Source organism: Dermochelys coriacea, chromosome 27 (assembly GCF_009764565.3).
Source record: "Dermochelys coriacea isolate rDerCor1 chromosome 27, rDerCor1.pri.v4, whole genome shotgun sequence".
Lineage (NCBI taxonomy): Eukaryota > Metazoa > Chordata > Testudines > Dermochelyidae > Dermochelys > Dermochelys coriacea.
This window is the reverse complement of record NC_050094.1, coordinates 15,033,123-15,055,843: the sequence shown is the minus strand read 5'-3', so window position 1 is coordinate 15,055,843 and position 22,721 is coordinate 15,033,123. Positions and strand designations below refer to the sequence as shown.

At 64.1% G+C, this 22,721-nt stretch overlaps 1 protein-coding gene across 2 annotated transcripts; it reads left to right on the top strand.

Annotated features, from left to right (window-relative positions):
• Positions 1–336: 336 nt before the first annotated feature.
• Positions 337–16,566, top strand: LOC119849009 (serine/threonine-protein kinase 17A-like). Of its 2 annotated transcripts, none has more exons than XM_038385556.2 (7): positions 337–472; positions 7,573–7,785; positions 13,040–13,184; positions 13,394–13,520; positions 13,900–13,948; positions 14,656–14,835; positions 15,153–16,566. In XM_038385556.2, exons 1-7 carry the CDS (start codon positions 378–380, stop codon positions 15,418–15,420), a joined length of 1,077 nt encoding a protein of 358 aa, XP_038241484.1. In that variant the 5' UTR covers positions 337–377; the 3' UTR covers positions 15,421–16,566. The 2 variants fall into 2 exon arrangements, with proteins under 2 accessions (XP_038241484.1, XP_038241483.1); XM_038385555.2 differs by lacking the exon at positions 337–472 and adding an exon at positions 1,223–1,352.
• Positions 16,567–22,721: the final 6,155 nt, after the last annotated feature.

Sequence of the window (22,721 nt, the reverse complement as noted above, 5' to 3'; positions counted from 1 at the left end):
GGGGAGGAATTCTGAGCACATGGGGTGAAATCCACCCTGGGTGTAGGGCGGGTGGGCAGTCTTGGTTGAAATGCAGTGGCTGCTGTCCCGTGAGGGCCTGCTCCAGACCCATGCAGCCTGTCAGGGTTTTGCACACTTGCCTCACGGGGGTTCTCTGCTGCAGCTCATTAAGCACCAGGATCGCAGAGCCAGAAACACATGGGCGGTGCTGCAGGGGATGGGGATGGGGGAGAGCCGAATGCAAACCTTGCCCCACCTGTGCACCAACCGCTCCCTGTCCCCAAGCTCCATTAAAGCACATGAGAGAGGGAGTCTATGTAGCTTGTCCTGGAAGAGAAGATGAAGAGGGCGCCGGTGCTTGTTCATGGTCTGTTTGGATGCTGCTGAGGGCACCAGAATTCCTCTCTGGAGGAATGTCTGTGAAACCTCCCTTCTTACCTCTGGCTTTGTCATTCCTCTGGCATGCTAGACCGTGAGTGTCCCACGAGCCTGTGCAATGCCTGACTCTTAACAGGGCCTGGGCCTGTTACCGTAGTACATACTAAATAACAAGGGTTTGTTATTGTAGGGTCGACTATAATACACCTAACAAACAAGGGGTTGTTACTGTAGGGCTGCTCCTGCCTGCGGCCTTCAGGCCTGTTTCTGTTTTGTATGGAGGCAGATACCCGGTCCTGGGTTGGGGAGTGAGCGGGGGGCGGGTGCCGGGGGGGCTTCTGCCGCTGGCCAGCGCTGAGACCTGTTATTACCGGGGCTGCCCCCAGCTCCCTGGGGCCAAAGCAGCAGCCCCCCCACTTGCTCCCCAGAGCAGGAGGGGGCGCAGAGCTGCCCCTCCCCAAGGAGGCCTCACCTGGGTGCCCACGTCCAGGGTCCCCAGGTGTGTCCCCGTGGCTGGGGAGTCTCTCGTGGGGGCCCGGCCCCTCCCACGCGCTGTCTGCAGCACGGACCCCCCGTCCCCAGTGAGCCGCCGCCGCGGAGGCAGGGGGAGGGACCGGGCCTGGAGCCGCCCCCGGGGAGGAGACGCCGCCCGTGGCACGGGGCTGAGCGGCCCCCCCCGGCCCTGCCGAGCCAGACTTCGCTGCACGCACCGCCGGCCCGGCGCGCAGAGCTGCCCCCGGACTCGGGACCGACCCGTCCAGAGCCGCTTCCCCCCGTCTGGGGCTGGGCCAGCTCCGGGCCCCGAGCGTCTCGGCACCCGCCCGCCGCCGCCGGGCTCCGGGCCCCGTCCCCTGGGCGCCCCGTCGGGCCCCGTCCAGCATGAGCCGCCTGGGCATGGCCGCCCACACCCAGACCCGCATCCGCACGGACGGCTTCGCCGACAGCTACACGCTGCTGGGCCGGGAGCTGGGCAGGTGAGCCGGGGCTGGAGGGGTCCCCCATGGTGCCCCCAGACTAGGGAGCCCCTCGCCCCTCAGTCACCGGCCCGCAGCAAGGAGAGGGGGGCTGAGTCTGGCAGGTGCGGGGGGTGTGTGTGTGACTGTCAGTGTGTGTGTTTCACTTGGTACGTGTGTCAGCGTGTGAATGTGTGTGTGCCTGACCGCTCAGCTTGTGCTTGGGTTTGTTGAGCAGTGTGTGAATTAGTTGGGGGGGGGGTGTTGCTATGCGTGAATGGCACAGGTGTCACTGTGTGTGTGTTACTGTGTGTGAATGGCATGGATGTCGCTGTGTGTGTTTCTGTGTGTGAATGGCACGGATGTCGCTCTGTGTGTGTGTGTTACTGTGTGTGAATGGCACGGATGTCGCTGTGTGTGTGTGTGTTACTGTGTGTGAATGGCACGGATGTCGCTGTGTGTGTGTGTGTGTTACTGTGTGTGAATGGCACGGATGTCGCTGTGTGTGTGTGTGTGTTACTGTGTGTGAATGGCACGGATGTCGCTGTGTGTGTGTGTTACTGTGTGAATGGCATGGGTGTCGCTGTGTGTGTGTCGCTCTGTGTGTGTTTTACTGTGTGTGAATGGCACGGGTGTCGTGTGTGTGTCACTGTGTGTGTGTGAATGGCATGGGTGTCGCTGTGTGTATGTCGCTCTGTGTGTGCGTGTGTGTGTCAGTGGCACGGGTGTTGCTGTGTGTGTGAATGGCACGGGTGTCGTATGTGTGTCACTGTGTGTGTGTGAATGGCATGGGTGTCACTGTGTGTATGTCACTCTGTGCGTTCGTGTGTGTGTCAGTGGCATGGGTGTTGCTGTGTGTGTGTGTGTGTGAATGGCACGGGTGTCGCGGTGTGTGTCTCCACCTGGGGAAGCTTAGGCCAAGCGCTGTTTTGGGGCCTCACCCTCTGGCTGCGAGTGACCCCTGAGCTAGGCTTGCAGCAGGGAACTGGGCACAGCACGGACTGAGGGGTGGGGGGATGCCACTGGGATCCCCCTCCCCTCTGGGGCCTGAAATAACCCGTGGGGGGCATGGAAAGGGCCTTTCCTAGCCCATCTCCTCACTTCGCTGGTGCTTCTGGCACCAACCGAAAGTGCCCGGGTCGGGCTGTGGCACCTGGGGGCGGGGAAGGAAATACAGCAGCTTCTGGTGAAGGAAGAATCTCTTGTTGCACAAACCGCAGCCAAACACCGGGGCAGACAGCCCTCCGCTGATCAGAGAGCCTGTAACCCTCACCGCCCCCCCCCGGGGCAGAGAGCCCTGCACCCCCATCTCTCTGAGACCTTCCCCCTGGTGCCTGGCTTTGTCAAACGCTGCCTTTCACACTGCTGAAGTGCTGTTTGGCTATAGCTGCCCGGTGTCAGGCGGGGGGAGCTGGTTGCAGGGAGGCCCCCCAGCATTTCAGTGCTCTGCAGACAGTCGGAAGCCGAGCACGGTGCAGTTTCTTGCTCAGAGCCAGTCACTTGCTACCTGCTGATTTCCTGCTAGTCAAGAGGAGAGAAATCTCCCTGTGGCATGCGGCTCTGCACAGATTGGGGTCACTGGGTGCTGAGCAGGTGACGTGTCCTATGCATAGCACGAGCAGCCACTGGCATGGGGGAGCTCTCTGTATTTAGCAGGCTGCTGGTGCTCTGAAAGCAGCCCTAGATTCCCCAGGGCTGAGGCCGGAGCCGGTACCCACCCTGTCTATCTTTAGCAGCACAGTCTGCCCGGGACAGACGGCTGCAGCTGGGTTCTTGTGGTGGAGGCTATTTCTGAGCCGGAGCCTGATGCCCTCATGGCCTGGAGCCTGGGCCAGGACTTGGCATCTCACCCTGTCTGAGCCATTGTGCCAGCCGCCTCTTGTCCTAGTCCACACTGGCTACTGCCTGCCTTCAGCAAGGGGATGGGTAGCACAGAGGCTCGCCCCCACCTTCCGACCCTGAGAACATCACCCTGGGAGCAGCCCGCAAGGCCTCCTTTCCGTCTGTGCCTATGGCCCAGGGGTAGTGCAGCCCTGTTTCTGGCAGAGCCACGAGATAGGCCCAGCTGCCCCACCCCAGTATCTGAGCCTCACAGTCACTGGTGGATTGTGTCCCCCCAGCCTCCCTGCGAGGAAGGGAACAATCATCTCCATGCCACCGCTGGGGAATGAGGCCAAGAGAGATGAAGGGACTCAGCCAAGGTCACACGGGGAGACTGTGGCAAAGATGAGAACTGAACCCAGGTCTCCAGTGTCCAGCCCAGTGCACAGTCCCTCTACCGTCGGGACGAGCCGAGAGACCCCTAGTGGGTGGCTGTGTAGCCCCTCCCCGCCCCTCAGTGAGTGGCACTTGGGGTGGCTCTTGCTCTCTATATGCTTTTTTTTAAAGAAGAATTTAAGCATGAAGTTCAGAGTTTGTGAAAGTGAGAGACAAACTGCCCGTGGCTGGAGCCAGGCCCGGTCCTGGGCAAGCTTCCTGCAACAGCTCTGCTGGTGCCCCTCTACCCTGACCTGCAGCCCCTGGTACCCACCCGGGCTCCCTAGACACAAGTTCTTCTGGTGCCCCGCAATCTTGACCGACAGCCCCCTCTCCCACCTCCCCAGCCATTCCTGTTCTGGGTCTCTCTCGAGTGGGGTCAGCACATCAGGCTGGCCTGGGAGGTGCATAAGGAGGAGCCAAAATGAACCAAATCCAGTCTGATGGGGAAATACCTGCCCCCACCCCAGTGGTTGGGCCTAGATGCCATTGGGTGGCACCTTGAGCCCAGAGTGCTGGGTTCAAAGCAGCTGGGCCCTGCTGGGCTGCACAGCCCCCATGTCCATCCCCTGGCACTGTCTGATCTGAACAACAGTCCGAGGACCCACCCAGGAGGCCGGCTGAGCTCAGAGCTGGGAGCTTGCTGGTCCCTGCATTTCCTGGGCACAGAGGGAAGCAGAACCGGGGGGCTCCTGCACCATCCTCAGGAGCTCGCTGGCTGCGGATGCCCCTCTGGCTTTGGGAGCACAAGTCATGGAAGCAGGTGGCTCATTTCCTGCAGGAGGAGAAGTTGCTCCAAGCAGAGCCTGTCTCATCTGTTTCAGCTTAGCACAGGACACCCTGGGGACGAGGCCCACAGTGTGGGTCTGCAGAGTAGGGGCTGGGCTCTCCCTCAGCTGCCCTGGCTGTGGCGTCCGGTGAGGAGCAGTTGGGGTAGGGGGTGCCAACTCCTCGTGCTGCAGGGAGCGAGCAAGATGCTGTCCCTGCTGCGGCATGAAACATTCCTGCAGCGTGACGCACTCGTGTCCAATTTCCACTCGCTCAGGGGCAATGAACAGGCTCCTGGGGACGGGAGGCCGGGAATCCTGGGCCAGCCCAGGCTGGGCACACGGGGGAGACAGCTGGCGGAGCCCCCTGGGAAGGGAGCTCCTTTAGCTGGGTGGTGGCTGGAGCAAAGGGCTCTGGGGCTGCTGGGAGGGAGGCAAAGGGCGTCCCCCTGGGCTGGAATTCCAGTCGCTGCTCCTGCCCCACTTCTCTGTGCACCTGGCCAGGGAGGCCAGGGGCTCCCAGCTTACCCCAGGGTCCCCAGGCTGCATGTCAATAAACTGGGTTCATCCTGGAGGAAAGGCCTCCCTCACTCACCCACCCCCAACTGCTGGGCCCAGCCTGGCCCGGCCCAGGAGGGTGCAGAGCGGCTGCTGCCCATGCCTGCTGCAGGGCATTAAGTGACCCGCAGGGAGCCCCGGGCTCAGAGAAGGGAGTCCTACCATGCTCCTGCCAGTCGCCAGGTGCCATAGTGGCTGGGGCCAGCTGAACAGTGAATTAGACTAGCCCATGCCCCAGTGGTCCCTGGAGAGCCCTGGGACACAGGGCAGGTTGTGTGCTGCCAGCGGAGAGCCAGCTCCCAAAGGGGACCGAGCTGGGAGTGTGAGCAAAGGGCACCAGGGCTGGGCTGACAGGGGGCTGCGGGCAGGACTGAGGGGCCCTGGCAGAGCTGTGGTGGGGTGGAGCCCAGCGCTGAGCTTGCAGGGGGCTGCGGGCAGGATTAAGGGGTGAGAGGGTGGAATCTTCCCTCTGGCGTCATCACCCCTCAGTTTTGCAAGCATTAAATTCCCTTCCTGGCTGTTTACAAGCAGCCACCCAGAAGCTGTCAGAATCTCTTGATTTTGGGCCCGATGGTTTGAGTCGGGGCCATTTCCAAACGTTCTGGGGCCGGGCGGCTGTCGCCAGAAGTGGCCCTGAGAACAGCCGAGCGGCTTGGGGCTGGGCAGGAGCCAGCTCACCAGTTCTGTCCAATGGCGCAAACGGGGGAGCAGCCAAGCGAGGGGCCTGTCATCTCTCACTAGCTACACCCAGGCCACTTGTCTCTGGAGCCTGTGGACAGGGGATGGGCTACCTGCCTGCGGGGCCAACTCCCTGAAAGGGCCTTGCTAGGACAGGTCCCAGACACTGCGTGCGGCCGGTCGGGACTGGCTGGGGGCCTGGCTTGTGACGTGCCGAATGATGCCCGGGGACAAGGGCTAGGTCCCTGGGTGGCTCCTGCTAATTGGGAGCAATTTGCTCTGGCTTCCTCCCGCTTTTCTTCGGGGCCAACAACACAAGATGGGGAGAGAGTCAGGCTGTGCTGAAAGCTCAGGCTGTGCCAGGGCCAAGGTACTGGCAGATGCACGGTTTCCTGGCATGGCATGGCACAGCACAGCGTGGGGCAGGCTGGCAGGGGTGAAGGGCTGCATGCTGGGGGCTGCTCTGTGCCAGCCAGGAAAGCCCTGTCTCTCTCTCGTAGCCAAGGGGCAGTTTTGGTAGGGCTGAGCCGGGGCTTTGCCTGGAAGCCGGGTTCTGCTTGGGCTTATGGGGTGGTTGGAGCCAGAGCTGGGGATCAGGGTGAGGTGGAGGTGGCTGTGATCCTGTGCAGGGTGAGTGCTTGGCTCCTCTGGCTCGCAGGAGGGGCTGCTGCTGTCTGGATGTGGCTGGAGCCGTGTGGGTCGGTTGGGACCCACGTGTATGGCATGAAGCAGCCTGTGGGGGAAGCGCTGGCAGGTCTCTGAGCTCCTGCTGGCTGCTGCCCCATGGTCTCCTGGGGCTTGGTGGGCGCAGTGCCAGTGGGCCTGTGCCCGCTCTCCTTGGGGCTGTGGTTGCGGCGCCCTGTGTGCTGGGGTTCTGGGGTGCCCCCAGCTGCCGCTTGCTGAGGAGCTGAGTCTGGTGCCTGGGACACATGGTTCCCATTAGGTGAGGGGTTCCTGGAAACGGCAGCAGGGAACGTCTCTGTTTACACGGTGAGATCCCGGGATCCTGGCTCCTCGTGACCCTTCTGCCTGCAGAGCAGGAGCTACCTCTGCCCCTGCTTGGTGGCTTCTTCCCCACGGGTGCATATCTGCAGGGCGCTCCCCTGGCAGGGGGATGGAGACGTCTGAGTGGCTCTGGGGCTGGCCCTGGGGGAGCTAAGGTGCAAGTCGTGCTCCCCCACAGGGAGGGGGCCCTGTGGATACCGCAGGTCCCAGAGGTCCCCAGCCAGGCTGTCACTCTCCAGGCCCAGAACGCAGCTGTGGTTAATGGGGATACCGGGCCATACCCCTGCTCAGGGGGCCACAGGGGAGCTGAAGGGTCTCTGCAGTGCTGGGGGCTGGGTTGGCAGTTGGGGTGCATGACGCTGGGGAGGCCTGTGCACCCCCTTCTCAGCAGCAGGGCTGGTGCCCTGAGTAGAGCCATCTCCGCCCTCCCTCTGACCCAGGCCCCTGTATGCTCCCCCCTGCCGGGCCTCCCTGTCAGCGCCCGTCCTGGGCCTGGCACCGCCGGTGGGTGGTGCAGGCCATGGCAGGGGAGGCTGAAGGTTCCTTCACTGGCCCGAGTGCAGCTTAAACCCTTCGGGCCAGCACCCTCAGCCTGGCTGCTCCTTCATCTCTGTGCCCCCAGCTTCCTGCGGGGAGCAGGGGCTGGGGCATTTGCACAAAGGGGCATTTGCTGCTCAGGCACAGGCTGGGGTGGGGGGTGTGTGTGTACCCCCATGGGGGAGAGGAATGTGGGCACTACAGCCTGTGGAGGATGGGTGGGGGTTGGGCCCAGGGCTGGGGGCCCAGGGCTGGGGGGAGCTGGTCCCTGAGTCGCGGAAGCTGCACCTTGTTGTGACTCTCACAGCTCAGGGGCTCGCGGCGGGGGCTGGCTGCGAAGAGATGGGGAGGGAGGGCAGGGGGGCCGTGCAGCGTGGGGCGTGATGATGGAGGGGCCGGGGCCCGCCCCTGCTCAGTTCCCTGATGGCTCCTCTCCACAGGGGCAAGTTCGCGGTGGTGAAGAAGTGCCAGGAGAAGGCCACGGGTCGGGAGTTCGCAGCCAAGTTCCTGCGGAAGCGGCGCAGGGGCGAGGATTGCCGGCTCGACATCATCAACGAGATCGCCGTGCTGGAGCTGGCCGCCCGCAGCCCCCACGTGGTGGATCTGCACGAAGTCTACGAGACGCCCACCGAGATCGTGCTGGTGCTGGAGTGGTGAGTGCCAGACGGAGGCTCGGGTTGGGGATCCTTGCCGCCATAGGCCTGGGCAGACAGGGCGCCCTCCCCCTCACTCCTTGGCCCCACGCTGAGCCCAGCAGGGGCCCCACACTGCCTCACCTCTTTGCTGGTCTCATGGCCCCAGCCCTTCCGTACACGCCCCTGGCTCTGCATCGTGAAGGCTGCAGGCTGGGCCCGTTCCCTGGTTCAGCCAGTGGGGTCGGCAGGGGCAGGACCCTCTACAGAGCGGGGCATGGTCTCAAGTTGCTGTGGAGGAGGTCTAGGTTGGATATTAGGAAAAACTTTTTCACTAGGAGGGTGGAGAAGCGCTGGAATGCGTTACACCTAGGGAGGTGGTGGAATCTCCTTCCTTAGATGTTTTTAAGGTCAGGCTTGACAAAGCCCTGGCTGGGATGATTTAGTCGGGGTTGGTCCTGCTTTGAGCAGGGGGTTGGACTAGATACCTCCTGAGGTCCCTTCCAACCCTGAGATTCTATGATTCTCCTTGGTGCTGCAGGGGGGTGTCTCTGATCAGGGCTCTGCAGCCTCCTGTGGCCTAGAAAGTGCTTCCCACGGTCCTAGAACAGCCTGTCCATAGAGTGCGGACAGGGGGTACCTACAGGCTGCGGTGGGCCCGTCTCAGGGCACCAGCTCCCTGCCCTGCCCGGCACCTGCACTTGAAACCTGCTGCCTCAGGTGGCTGCATGGCTGGGGCTGAGCAGAACAGGAAGTGACTTAACCAGAGCGTGTCTGAGAAACAGCCTCAGCTCCATTTCTCAGCTCTCTTTCCGGGCAGCTGCTGATCTCTGGGCCGCATCCTGCCCACACGGCTCCACCGCAGGGCCCTGGCTGGGTCCCCAGAGAGCATGGCTTCCTGTCTGAGGCCTCTGCACGAACCAGGCCAGGCTCACTTACCGGGAAAGAGACCCAGGTGGTGCCAGGACAGTGACGTAGGGACGGGAGCGGCAGGAGAGAGGAGTGAGACACCGCAGGGCTGAGGGGACCGTGGGGCTGATCACGGGGTGGAACGGAGCAAGGGGGACCCTGTGCTGTTGGCGGGGGAGGGCTGGTTCTATGGGGCCAGCAGCCCCCTGTGGTGGGAAAGGAGCTCTTGCTACTGGCAGGGCCTCTGGACGGTCCCACACTGTGCCCTCCAAAGGCTTGTGGGTCGGGGCGCTGTGTGGAGGGGTGCCAGACCAGCCTGCCTGGGGAGCACCCCCCAGGGAGGAGGGAGAGCTCAGCCTTCATGTCCCTGTAGGGAGTGGACGGACCAAGGCCTAGGGGGTATTCCTCACTCAGGCCGGGTCGGAACCGGTGACCCAGAGGTGCTAGGACCCTCCTAAGTACCCCCCTCACAGGTCCTGGAACAAGCGGGAGGAGCTGGGCACGTGAGGCAGGGCTGGGCATCTGGGTAATGAGCATGTTGGGCGTGGATGCTACCCTGGGCCCCTTGCGTCAGCTAATTACATAGCCCTTGATGTGGTGCTGGCAGCAGGCACCTGCCCAGGCGGCTGGGGGACCCCATGAGGCCTGGGCCTTCCTGGCAACTGCACCCCTCTCCGCTGGGCACGCAGGCGGAAACAGAAGCTTGCAGCTGCTCTGGGGTTTTTCTGAAAGCGCCTCGCTGGCCCTGTGGGTCTTGGGTCCACGGGAAAGGCAGATGGATTCTGCTCCCCAGCTGGCCCCTGCCCACTGCTGGCGCACTGTGCAGCCGCTGGAAAAGGTGCGTGGGTGGCGGTCTCTGAAACGCGGCGCTAGCTTGGCGTTGAGTTCCCAGAAGCAGCCAGTGGTTTTGTCTGCGTTTTCTGCACCCAGAACGGGGCTGTGATCTGCTCTCGCTGTAAGCACAGCATGAGGTGAGCAAAGCAAACCTGTCTGTCTGCACGCTCCCTCCGCTCCTGCAGTGGGGCTGACAAGCCGCATCCGAGATCAGGGCCCACAGTGTGCATATGCAGAGCCTAGCGCAGTCCCTGCCTGTCACTTTTCAAGCTGAATAGACAAGAGCAGGGAGGGTGTCACGGGGTCCCTGGGCGATGCTCTGGAACTGCTCCCACGAAGCCAGGCAGGACTCTGGGGAACTCTCCTCTCTGTGAGCAGCCTGTCTCCAGGGCAAGAAGCTCACACAACTTCCACCTTCCTGGGTCTGACCTCGGAGCATTCAGCACCCTCTGCCCCTCCGTGCACTTCCCACAGCGAGTCCGCCCAGGCAGGGTCCTGGGGAAACCAGAGGGTCCTGCCCCCCAACTCCTCAGTCAGACGGGACTCTCAGCCAGCCAGTAAAACAGAAGGTTTATTAGACCACAGGAACATGGTCTAAACCAGAGCTTGTAGGTGCAGAGAACAGGACCCCTCAGCCGGGTCCATCTTGGGGGGCAGTGAGCCAGACAACCACATCTGCAAAAAGGAAAGGAGGACTTGTGGCACCTTAGACACTAACAAATTTATTTGAGCATAAGCTTTCGTGAGCTACAGCTCACTTCATCGGATGCATTCAGTGGAAAATGCAGTGGGGAGATTTATACACACACACAGAGAACATGAAACAATGGGTTTTATCATACACAGTATTTCCCGATAAGAAAAGGAGTACTTGTGGCACCTTAGAGACTAACAAATTTATTAGAGCATAAGCTTTCGTGAGCTACAGCTCACTTCATCGGAAATGCATCCGATGAAGTGAGCTGTAGCTCACGAAAGCTTATGCTCTAATAAATTTGTTAGTCACTAAGGTGCCACAAGTACTCCTTTTCTTTTTGCGAATACAGACTAACACAGCTGCTACTCTGAAACCACATCTGCACTTCACTCCTCGTCCCCAGCCAGTCCCAAACTGCCTCACCCTCCAGCCCCTCCTTCTCTGGGCTTTGTCCCTTTCCCGGGCCAGGAGGGCACCGGATTCCTTTGTTCTCCAACCCTTTAGCTCTCACCTTGCAGGGGAGAAGGGCCAGGCCATCAGTGGCCAGGAAACAGGGTGTTGGCCATTCTCTGTGTCCAGACCCCTGCACACACCTGCCCTCTAGGGCTCTGCAACGATCATACACCCTTATCCCACTGCCTAGACACTTAAGAACTGCAAAGGGGAAACTGAGGCATCCGCACAATATTCAGAGAAAACATTAAGAACAGTCCCGCTTCGTCACAGAGGGGCCAGGGAAGGAAAGGGACAGGCCCAAGGTCCCATGGCAAGTCAGGAGTAGAACCTAGGTGTTCAGACACCCAGTCCAGGGCCCTCGCCACTGGGCCTTGCTGCCTCTGACATCCCCTAGAGTCCCCCCCCAGATTTGGGGAGCAGCTCAGCCTGGAGTGACCCCTCCATGGCTTTGCCCACACTGGAGACTGGCCCCAGTTCCTGCAGTCACAAAACCCACGGCTCCCTGTCTGGGCCAGCTGTTACCTCGCCCCTGTGCTCAGGTGCGCCGAGTGCACAAAGCCAGGGCGCTAGGGGCAGCCCCCTGCAGACCCAGAAAGCCACGATCTGCCCCCTCCCTTCCTGGCTTCCGGCGGGGGCCACAGGGCGTGTCTACCCACTAGCCTCCCCCGTGGCTGAGCGTGGCACTGCAGGCACTCCCTGTCTCTTGGGCTCAGCCCTCCAGCTGACTCCTTCAGAATTCAGTCCCCTTCCAGGGTAACAAACCAAGGCTGCTTTCACCCCACTTGGGCTCCCTTCCGGCCAGTCCCCTCAGAGTTACCTCCCTGCCTCCGGACTAGAGCCCCTCGTCCCAGGCACCTTCCCGGGCCCCCGACCTGCTGCAGCCCCTCACTTGGGGCCGGGGCCGGGGCCGGGGCCGGGGCCAGGCCCAGCCCAGCTGCTTTCTGTGGTTCCTCTACTCAAACTGAGGTCTCAGCTCCTCCAGGGCCATCACCCCTCTGATCCCAGCCAGCTGGGGCCAGCAGCCAGTGTAGCCCAGCTCCCTTTAAAGGGCCAGCCAGCCTGCGCCGGGGTTAGCTCCAGCGATGTGCATCGTGGCCTCCAAAGGGAAAGTCTGGGAAGAGGATCCTGGGGTGGCAGGGCTGGGGATGGGCAAGACCCACCCATCCCCCTGGGGCACCTAGACTGGGGCCTGCTCTGAAGCCGTATCCGACCCTTCCTGCCCTCACTGGTCCCATGGGTGCAGGCTCCCCAGGGAAGTTTCTGGCTCTCCCAGTTCCAGCAGGACAGCCCCTAGCTCCCTCCCAGCCTGGGCCCGCCTGGCACTGTGACCCCTTGCCAGGAGGCTGGGAACAGCCCTACGGGCCTGTTGGCATGGAAACTGCCCCGGCAGTTCCTGGTTAATCGCTGGCACAGGCTGGAGAGTGTCCTGCGCAGAGCTGTGGAGACACCCGGGCGAGGAACCAGCCCAGCGGGCACCCAGGAACATGCGGCATCCTGGCTGTCTGGGGGCACCTTGGGGTCAGCAGCGTGGGAACGAGCAGCTCCATAGGGACGGTGCCGTGCTTCCTGCGCCCCCTGCCGGGGCTGGGCCTGGAGCCGGGCACTGGGGCAGGCAGGGCCTTGCCAGGCTGCGTGCGCGGCCCTGCCCTCTGGGCGCTGGGGCTGCTGCTGCAGTGACAGAAGCAGCGAGTAGCAGGCTGGGTGTTGGCCCCGGCGGCTGGGCCAGGAGAGTGAGCTGCTAAGAGCCATCTCCTGGGATCCCGGCAGGAGGGGGCCGGGGTACGGGGTCCCGGGGAGGCTGTGCTGATGCAGGGAATGGGGGTGGAGCCCGTCCCCGAGGGGTCCCCGCCCGCCTGCCATTCGTGAAATGAGCAGACAGAGTCAGGACACCTGGGTTCGACTCCCAGCGCTTGGAGGGGAGCGGGGCCGAGTGCTTAGCACCGGGGTGGAGGGGGAGGCTGGGAACCAGGTGCCAGAGCTGTGCCTGCACTGGGGAAAAGGGGGGGTTAGCATGTGCTGGGGATTAGCGTGTGCTGGGGGAGTGGGGGTTAGCGTGTGCTGGGGAAGTGGGGGTTAGCATGTGCTGGGTGAGGAGGGTTAGCGTGTGCTGGGGGTTAGCGTGTGCTGAGGGGGGGTTAGTGTGTGCTGGGGGTTAGCGTGTGCTGGGTGAGGGGGTTAGTGCATGCTGGGGGTTAGTGTGTGCTGGGTGGGGGGGGTTAGCATGTGCTGGGGGTTAACATGTCCTGGGTGAGGGGGGGTTAGAGTGTGCTGGGGGTTAGCGTGTGCTGGAGAAGGGGGGGTTAGCACATGCAGGTGCTGGCGGCTGGGAGCATATACCGGGAGGGCTCTGTCCTGCCCTCACCTGCCGTCCCCCCCCAGTGCGGCCGGCGGGGAGATCTTCCAGCAGTGCGTGGCGGAGCAGGACGAGGCCTTCACCGAGTGGGACGTGATCCGGCTGGTGCGGCAGATCCTGCGCGGCGTCGCCTACCTGCACCAGAACAACGTCGTCCACCTGGACCTGAAGGTACCGGCGAGGCTGGGCGGGGGAGGGCGGCTGTTCCTGCCCGAGGGGGGGCTGCCACCTGCCTTGCTGGGGGCGTCCGGGAGGGCGGTCGGATGGACACAAGCTTGGAAAGGGCTGGTTCCCCCAGAGCTCCCAGCAGCCTCCCCTCCTCCCCTTGCCCCGGCACCAGGGCCCCTGACCTCGGCTCACACCCTGCCCCTGCCCCGCAGCCCCAGAACATCCTCCTGACCAGCAGCAGCCCCCTGGGTGACATCCGCATTGTGGACTTCGGGCTGTCACGCCGGGTGGACGCCATGCCGGAGGTGCGCGAGATTCTGGGCACGGTGGAGTACATGGGTAAGTGGCACCACAGCTGGCAGCAGAGACTGGGGATGGGCAGGGGGAAGGTGGTGGGGTGGGCGGGGGGAGACCATCCCCATTGGGCTGCAGACAATGGTCGTGCACTCACGGGGGTGAATCTGCCCCGAGCGCCTGGGTTCTGAGCCATGTGCCCAAGGGCCCTGGCACCTCACCCAGCAGAGACGGGCACTGGGCATGGGTCCTGCCACCCCACCCTTAGCCAGTTCAGCCCTGTGCTGAGCTCGCTGCACAGCTGCTACCCCCTCCAGTGCCCCCCACTGCTAGCCTGGGCGCCCTCCTCACCCAGGGGCGGAGTCGCTGGTAGAGGCTGGCACCAGCGGCAGGGCCTGTAACTCCCGTACGTTTCTCTTTGCAGCTCCCGAAGTCCTGAGCTACGAGCCCATCAGCACAGCCACCGACATGTGGTAGGTTTCTGGGGTCCCTTTGCCCCCTCCTAGGGGCACAGCGTCAGCTCTGGCCTGTTGTGGGTCGGGGTGGGGGGGTCTGTCCTTTCTCCTGTGGGGTGGGGGCAGGGTAATGGCACACGGGGGGGCTGGTGCTAAGAGGCAGGTGGTAGTGTTCCCCCGCCACAGGTCTCCAGATGCACTGCAAGCAAACGCTGCAGCTGTCATCGGCGGAGCCGAGTTCCTGCTTGTCCTGGCACAGGGCACCCCGGGAGATGGGGCGAATCTCCCCTGCCCCTGCAGATACTCTCCCCCCAGAAAGCGCTCTGCTTTGCCCCCAGTGTCCTCGGCCCCTCACCCAGCTGGAGGGGTGCAGTGCCACTTGTGTCATGACCGTACAGCAGTTGGGGCCTGCTGCAGGGGGGTACAGGGCTAGGTCCCCTCCATCAGTCCCCCCAGCTCTGCGAAGGACTCTCGGCCAATGATTGTGAACCTGCCAGTGTCTGGCAGAGGAGTGGGGGTGATGGGGGGCTCAGCCTGGGGAGGGGCCGGGAGGTGAGCACAGGCACTGAGTCTCATGGGTCTGGCCTTGGCTGCGGGGGCTGTGCCACCCTGTCGGCTGCTGCATCTCCTCCCGTCGTCCACAGACCAGGCGGCTAGCGCCGGTGGGAGCCAGGCCCTGGCCCGCTGGGCTCCCCGCTGGCTCTGACCCCAAGGCCTCTCCCCAGGAGTGTCGGGGTGCTGACCTACATCATGCTGACGGGCGAGTCGCCGTTCCTGGGTGACACCAAGCAGGAGACCTTCCTGAACATCTCGCAGGTGAACGTGCAGTTCCCGCCTGACGTCTTCCAGGGCATCTCAGCCCAGGCCATCGACTTCATCCGCTCCCTGCTCATCAAGAACCCCAGGTACCTGCCGCTGCCCCCTGGCCTTGCCCCGCCAGCCTCAGGCATGTGGCACCTGGGCCGGAGCCTCCTGCCAAGTATGTGCTCCCGGCACCTGGGGAAATTAGCCCTGGAGCTGGCCTCGCAGGTGTCCCTGGGGAGGGGGCTCATTGCCGGGCTGCCAACCCTGATGCAAGCATGGTGTGGGAGGAAGGCCGGGTTCTCGGAGCTACGGGAAGGCAGGGGAGCCCCGGGGCAGAGATGCGGGCCAGGGGCTGTCGCAGGGGTAGGGCCAAGGACTCGTGGGCTGAGAGCACTAATCCCCTCCCTCCTGCCCGCAGGAAGCGGGCCAAGGCCGAACAATGCCTCCAGCACCCCTGGCTGGCCCCGGCCCCGGCGTCCCTGATGCGGACTGAGATGGAGCAGGCCCTGGCGAGCGAGGGCAGCAGTGGCCCCGAGGAGGACAAGGAACTGGTGCTGGTGGCCTCCTATACAATGCCCTGCCCCTGCCGGCAGCTGGGGGGCCTGGAGGGGCGGGAGACGGAGCTGGCTGGGGCGCGGAAGCCATTCCCAGCCCTGCAGGAAATTGCCCAGGAGCTGCTGTGCTGAGCCGGCCGCCCGCGCCCCCTCTGCTTGCTGCCTTGGAGAGCAGCGCGCTGGACTCGCCACGGGCCTGCCGGGCACATTTCCGAGCCTGCCCCGGAGTTGGGAGGGGTGGGCCCCTGGAGGGGTGGGCTCCCTGGGAGCAGGAGCAGCTTTGCCTCGGTCCTGGGGGAGCCAGACTTGCGCCTGCCCCGCAGCTGCGACTCCTGCGTACATAGCGTTGCGGGGGAGGATGGAGCCTGCCAGACGGGATAGGTTGGGTCACTGGGGGGGAGGGGAGCCCCCCCATCAGTGTTGAGGGACAGAAGCACCCGTCACCAGCAGGAGCTTGCAGGGGTCGCTGCCCCACAGAGCTGGACTGGGCAGCGGCTGCAGGAAGAGACGGAGCCCCTGTGGCCTCTATGGGAGACAAGCGCCGTGGAAAAGCCCTGGGGGTCACCCTTAGATCCCCACAGTTCAAACTGCAAACCGAAATCTGTGGCAGCTTCCCCCGGAGTGGGCACAGGGCCTGGCGGGGCAGAGGCTGCTTCAGCTCCGAACCCGGGAGGCTCCATCTGGGGGCTAGCCCTACCAGCGGGCGCTATGGAAGAGGGATGCCCCCCTGTCCTGTTGTGGGGCGTGGAAGGGCCCCACTGCCTGGCCCCGTCCCATCCAGCAACAGATCCAAGCTTTGCCTCTGGTTTCTGAATTAGCAAATAATGTACTGGTCCACTTGGGCCGGGGGGAGGTCCACTGGGCCGCAGTGACTCACTGTTCTTTGCCAACGTGCCGGACACAGGGAGAGCCCTGGTGAGGGCAAGGGGCAGGTGGCACCAGGAGGTGGCAGTGCCACCAGATTTCCACTGATGCGCCGACTGCAGGGTAAACTGGAGCAGCCCTCGTTCTGCCTGCATTCACACCTTGGCATCAGGCCGCCAGGCAGGGACCGAACCGGCAGTTCCTGCCAGCGGGTGCCTGGCCCAGCAGATGGTGCCATTAGGCTCCCACCCAGGGCAGCCCATGGGGCAGCAGCCAGGGCCCGGTGCTCCCAGCTGCAGCCATGCCTGGCACTGGGCTTGGCGGCTGCCACGGCCACGGGGCCGGGTGCTGCCGCTTGCCACATTGTTGCTTCATGTTTTTGAAATAAAGGATTAAAGTTTCTCTCTCTAAAAATGTTAGCTCCTCCCCTGGGGGTTCCCATGGGCCTTGTGCCCCACAGGGGCTCCACATACTCACCCAAGCAGGCACAGAGCCTAGCTAGGGATGGCACAACCGGCCTCTGCCCCAGGGGTTGTGCTGCAGGCAGCCATGGCTACGGCCACCCCAGCAGGGCCCACTGCCTGCCTCTCCCCGCCAGACAGGAGCCTGGGCTCCATGCAAGCAGTTTGGGCAGGGCAAGCGGGGGCTGCCAGTGCAATGGGACAGGGAGGAGCTGGTGTGCCAGGACCCAGTGACCTGCTGACTCTGGCCTCGCAATCCTTGGCTTTGAAGTGAGCAGGTTGCAGGGGCTCCCCCAGCCGCTGAGGACTGAGGCCCCATCAGGGCTGCAGTTCTGGCCGGCACAGGTGGGCTCAGCCCTGCCAGGGAAGTCGCGGTGCGTAGGATGGGCCCTGCGTTCCCTGGTGCGGCAAGCTCCTGGGAGAGATGGCAGAGCTGATGGCCATTGACTCGTAGCCCCCAGTGCCCGCATGGCGGGGCTGGGTCAGGCAGCTCCTAGCCTGGAGCGCCAAGCACCTGGCTCCTTATCAGGGCCATGACAACAGCCCAGCATCACAATCCCACCTGGTCGGCACGGTGCTGCTGGACTCGGGAGCCACCCAGGGGAGCTCAGCACGGTTTGCTGCTCTGCCTGGCGGACACTGGTTCACCCCCTTCACCTGGGATGCACCCAGGAAATGCCAAGTGGCTCTGAGGATGTGCACATGGCAGCACAAGTGGTGCCCCCATCTCAGCCTGCGTAGCTGGAACTGGTGGTACATGGCCTGACCCATGCCCAGCCTTGCGTGTGGCTGCACTTCACAGGAGCTGGGACCTAAGGCAGAAGGAACAAACCCTAGGCACCCACCTCCCCATCCTCCCTGGGGCTGGCTCTTTCCTCCAGCTCCCCTGCCTCAGCTCCTGGGGCACGGGCTTGGTGGCCGAGCACCTCCCCCCAGGTCGGTGGGCTTGCACAGGGCAGCTCCATCAGTCTCTGCTCCCACATACGCTGCAGCGAGGAGCTAAGTGGCTCCAATTCCCGGAGCCCTGCACAGCCCCGGTAGGCAAGTCCTGCTAGCACCCAGTACCTGCCGGGCAGCCCGTCTCCATGCACCCAGCCCCTGCCACGTTCATGCAGCCCAGGCACCCATGTGCACACATCACGCCCCCCACCCTCCACAATCCAGGCATCCTGCACAGGGGTCGTGCCCCACAAGGCTCTCATGTCAACGTGCCCTGGGTGAATGGCCAGCACCCCTGCAGCGCCTCCCTGGGGCCTGTGGCTGAGCACAGCGGCTCTGACCCACTTTGGGGCTGTCTCACCACTTGGGGGGGCTCCACATGGCACCAATGGCCCCCGAGCACTGCAGCTGCCCCTGGGCGGCGCCTGCCTGTGGGAGTTCTGCTCCCGCCCCATGGACCCCAGCTGTGTGGCCACGAGCCGATTGGCTGCCTGCCCGCTCTGCTGGGAGGGAGGCCGATGCTCAAAGGGGCAGGCAGCGTGAGGCCCTCAAGCCCCCCGAGATTTAAAAATCCAAGCGAGCGAGGACTCCCCTGCTCCAGGGCCAACCCCCGGGAGCTCCACTCAGCAACCCAGGCTTTGCCCAGCACTGTCTGCACTGGGCCTGGGTCCCAGCTGCCCAGCACTCCCTGGGGCGAGTCCCCAGGAGCCATTTTCACCCCATTCCTGCCCCGCAGCCTTTGAGCTCCCGCTGTGATCTGACCCCCTGGCTGGCTGGGCTGGGCTGTGAGCCCCTCGGGGCAGGTCCCTCTGCCCCTGGCTGGGGACCTGGCCCCACTGGGTGTGGGGCAGAGCTTTGCCCAAGGGCCCTTTGCCCATCCCAGCCCCAGCTGCAGGCGCAACCCCAGGGTGGGCAGGCGCCAGGGCTAGGCCCTGCTCTTGAAGAGGCTGCACCACTCCGTCTCTGCTGTCACCTAGCGAGCGCTCGGCAGCATGCACGGCCTGATCCCTCCTTGCAGAGCTGCTTGTCCCTCCCCGGGGCCAACAGCCCCTCGCACTCGGGCCTGGCCTAGCTCTGTCCTGCTGCCAAGGCAGCCGCGGCCCCTGGGCTCAGCCGCGGGCAAGGGGCTGCAGCCAGGGAGTCCAGTGCAGGCAGCCGGGAAGGGAGGCTGGGGCTGGCCAGGAGAGGGCAGTGCGGCACCAGCAGCGGCTGGGGCCCTGGTCCAGGCTGGGACAGGGAGCAGGCAGCTCCCCCCTCTGCCCCTTTTCCTGCCGGCTCTGCCCTGGGCATTTTCAGGGGAACCTGCAGGGGCAGCAGCACCCCATGCGCAGAGCTAGGGCGCAGGAACCCACCCCTGCCCCCTTTCCCCCACCTCATCTGTATGTCCCCTGGTACCCAGCCCACACTGCCCCGAGCAGGGGAACCGCGGGCCCCAGGCAGGAGCTGGCACGGAGCGCTCTGGGCTGCCAGTATTCCAGGGAGGATGCCAGGACAGTGGCCACGCCTCGGCCCAGAGGAAAGGCCAGGCTCCTTGCTGTCTCCTCGCACAAAGGTCAGGGCTGGAGCCTGGGGTCCCGCTCAGGGCTGTAGGTGCATGGGCAGCTGGGTGCCATAGGGCAGCAGGGTAAGCTAGCCGAAGGGGCATGCCCAGGGGAGGGTGAGAAAAGCCCCCCAGCTGCCCCTGCATTTACAGCCTCCTTAGCTCCATGCCTCCCCCTTCCCCCAGCTCAAGCCCTTCCTCTCCCCGGAGCTCAGGCTGCAAGGTGGGGTCCCGGCCCCATTACTGGTTATCCCACAGGGGCTCTGAGGCGCTGCCCAAGGTTGCCCCAGATCTTGTCCATCCCCCTTGCAGCGTGCAGGGTCCTCCAAGCCCTCCTCTGCCCCAAGCTGCAGTGACCTGTCCCCAGCCAGCTGTCAGCCTGCCCCGGCTGTGCCCAGCCCGCCAAGGGGCGAGGGAAGTTGGATTGACCAGCCGGCCCCAGGGGCCCCCCTTCAACTCCGCCTTGAGCAGCTCTCTTAGAAACCAGCCCCCCGTCGCAGGTGAAGAATAGGGGTGGGGGCTTCCCCCACTCTGCCAAACCCCATCAAATGGCAGGGCAGTGGTTGAGGTGCAGGTCAGGGGCTCCTGTCCCCTGTGATAGTGAGGGCAGAGTGGGGAGTGCACCCCTGGCCCCAGCGTTGGTGGGGGCAGGGGGGAAGGGATGGTGCTGTTGCCCTGTTCAGAGGAGTGGGGAGCAGGGCTGAGGGCATAACGGGGGGCAGGGTGAGATGCCAGTGCTAGTGGGCGAGTGGCACTGTGCTCCAGGGGAGGGGCCCGGGTGCAGCGTGTCCTGCCAGGGGCGGTGAGCTTCGAGAGGAGATACAGACTGTCCTGCTCTCTTCCTCGCCCCCGGGTTGCTATTTTCAAACCCTGGGCTCCAGGCCAGGAGATTCCTCACAGTCCCAGGCCCTGGCCGGTGCCCGCAGTGGGAGGAGCGCGAGACCCGAGGACGGAGCAAGGTTCGGCGCAATGGAACAAGAGGCTGCTCTCGCCCACAGCCCCTGGGCCCCAGGAAGTGGCCGAGGGGGCTGCTCACTCAGCCCCATTCCCCAGGGGCCTGGCCGGAGCAGAGCTGCACCTGGCTGCCATGAGGCTAACGCAACTGGCAGCATTCCCAGAATGGGGGGCAGGAGCCAGGCTAGCCCTGCCCCCTCCCCTGGCAGCTCCCCCCATGAACACCCCAGTGCAGTGGGTCGCTGGGGCTCCAGCTGTGCAGGCCTGCGGGCTGGCCCGGCCAAGGGTGGGGTCTCGCCCAGCCCAGGAAGGGGAAGGCGCTGCCCAGGGCCAGGCCTAGACACACCCGCGGGCTCCGGGCCTGCTGGCGGACGCTGTTCTACCAAATGCAGCATGTGGAGCCGGCCCAGCTGGCGTGGGGGGAAGGGCCCCCAGCAGCTGGGTGTGTTGGAGGGGGGCTGCGGCCTGCACAGTACGATAAGCGATGGCCCTGCGGGGAACTCAGCCTCTGGCTGTGTGGGGCCCGTGGTGCTGAGAACACGGCCCAGCAAAGGCGGGGCGACCATTAAAGACATATGGGGCATGCCCTAGGGTATGGGTTCAGCTGGGGGCTCGCAGCTGCGCTGCTCCTGCCTGCGGTCAGCAATCAGCAGCCAAGAGGGCTGATGCCCCGCAGGGGGGAAGAGCTCCCCATTTGCTCTAAGAGCAGAAAACAAGGAACAGAGTAAAATTAAGCAGGATCCGCCCCCGGGGAGCCAAGCACTGACCTGAGACCCCAGGAGATGGGTGAAAACCCCAGTCCCATGGGGCTAGCAAGCACCAGCCATGCTCAGCCCCACACACTGGCCCTGCCGCGGCAGGAGGGTGAGGCAGTTGATAAAAACAGGGTTAATCCGCCTAGGGGAAGCAAGTCCCCAGAAAGCTGCTTGCCCCCCCTTTAGCCAACTCTCCCACTGGCCAGCAGAGAGGGGGTTGCCCAGGAGAGGCCCGCTGGCCAGCAGTCTCCTCAGCCAGTGGCCGCGGCAGGACCTGGTGCATGTGGGACAAGAGCCGAGGAGCTGGGCTTGGAGCCCCCAGGCCCAGAGAGAAGGACACCCAAGAAACAACAAACCTGGGGGGAGGAGGTCAGGGCTCCCCTGTGGTACCGATGGGCCATGTCTGTCTGTAATAACCCAGGGCGCACTCAGGACAGACTGACCCGTTCCGCGGGCAGAGCTCTGGCCGGAGGCTTCCCTCTGGCTTTCTGGGGGCACAGGCATTCGTCTCCAGCCAGCGCTCCACAGCGTCAGCGCACTGCCCTGGCACCAGCCGCGGCTACAGCACCCCCAGCAGCAGGGCACGGGAGGCGGATGCTGGCTCGGGAAGCCATGGTGGCAACATGGGCAGCTAAAGGGGAAGGAGGCAGCTGCTGGCCGCAGGACTCTCCCTCTGGGCCTGGTTTCTGGTGCCCTGGGTAGGGTGGTCACTGGGTTAGAGAAGAAGCTAGCTGGTGGCTTTTTGCTCCCAAGGCTCCCCCTGCCAGGCCTATAAGGGGAGCGTCCCCCCCCCCAGCGATGAGATGACAGCCAGCAATGGGCTCATACTGCAGGCAACCCAACTCAGGGCCCTTCTGCAAGGCGAGTGGGGCCCAGGACAGGCCCAGCTCCCTTCAGGAGCCAGACAGCTGGAGTGGGGCACAGGCACGGACCAGCCCCTGCCAGCCAAGACAGACCTATCGCTTCAGAGCGGTGAGAGGAGAGGGACCGGCGCCAGGCAGAGCCACAAACCAGCTGCGCGTGTTGACTAGAGGTGTGAAGAGCCGACTCTGCTTGGAGGGGAATGAGGCAAGAGCATAGGGGTCAGAGTTAGCAAGAGGAAAGTACCCGGGGAGGGCCCTGCCTGTGCCCTGGACCAGGTGCATGGTGTGCGAGAAGCCCCTCCCCAGGACCCACATCCAGAGCTCCAGGCCGCATACCCCTGGCTCAGACCCTCTGGGCTCACAACAGCCAGAGGCTGGGCCCAGCTGCAGCATTTGTCACTGGAAGGATCTCAGGCCCCAGAAACACAAACACGGGGCTCAACCTGACTCAGCCCTGCCTGCCCTGGAACGCAACGCCCCCCGGCAGCTGCGGCAGGGGCTCAGGAAAGCCCGGAGGAAACACAGCCCCTGCAGGCTGGGATCCAGCCCCTCCCAGTTTTCCTGGGTGGTGGGAGCCCCGATCAGCTCGGCAGCCCCACTAGGGAGGCATTCAGCTCAGGCGAGAGGCTGGGCCCAGGGAAGGACGCCCTCGCGGGGCTGGGACCACCTGCCCTTCAAGGAGAACAGAGGGGGCCACTAGCTGGAGCACGAGTCAGCCCCAGGCCTGTTAAACCCCAAAGCCCTAGAATCGCGCTCCAGGAGGATATAAAAGTTGACTTTTCGGCCCCCACGGCCAAAGGCTTGTCGGTAGGGGCTGGTCCCCCTGCCTAGCGACACCTCCAAGAGCCTCAAAAGGGCTGGCTGGAAGGGGCAGAGTGACACAGACGTAACTGGGGAGGTGGACAGGTCTAGAACAGGACTGACCAGTGCCGTTCCCTACTCTGCACCTGACCCGAGGCAGATCACCGGCTCTGGGAGCTCACGTTCCGGATTCTCAACTTGGGCGCTCGGTTAGACGAGTACCCTTTGATTAACTAGCTGCATCTGTCATCCCCTG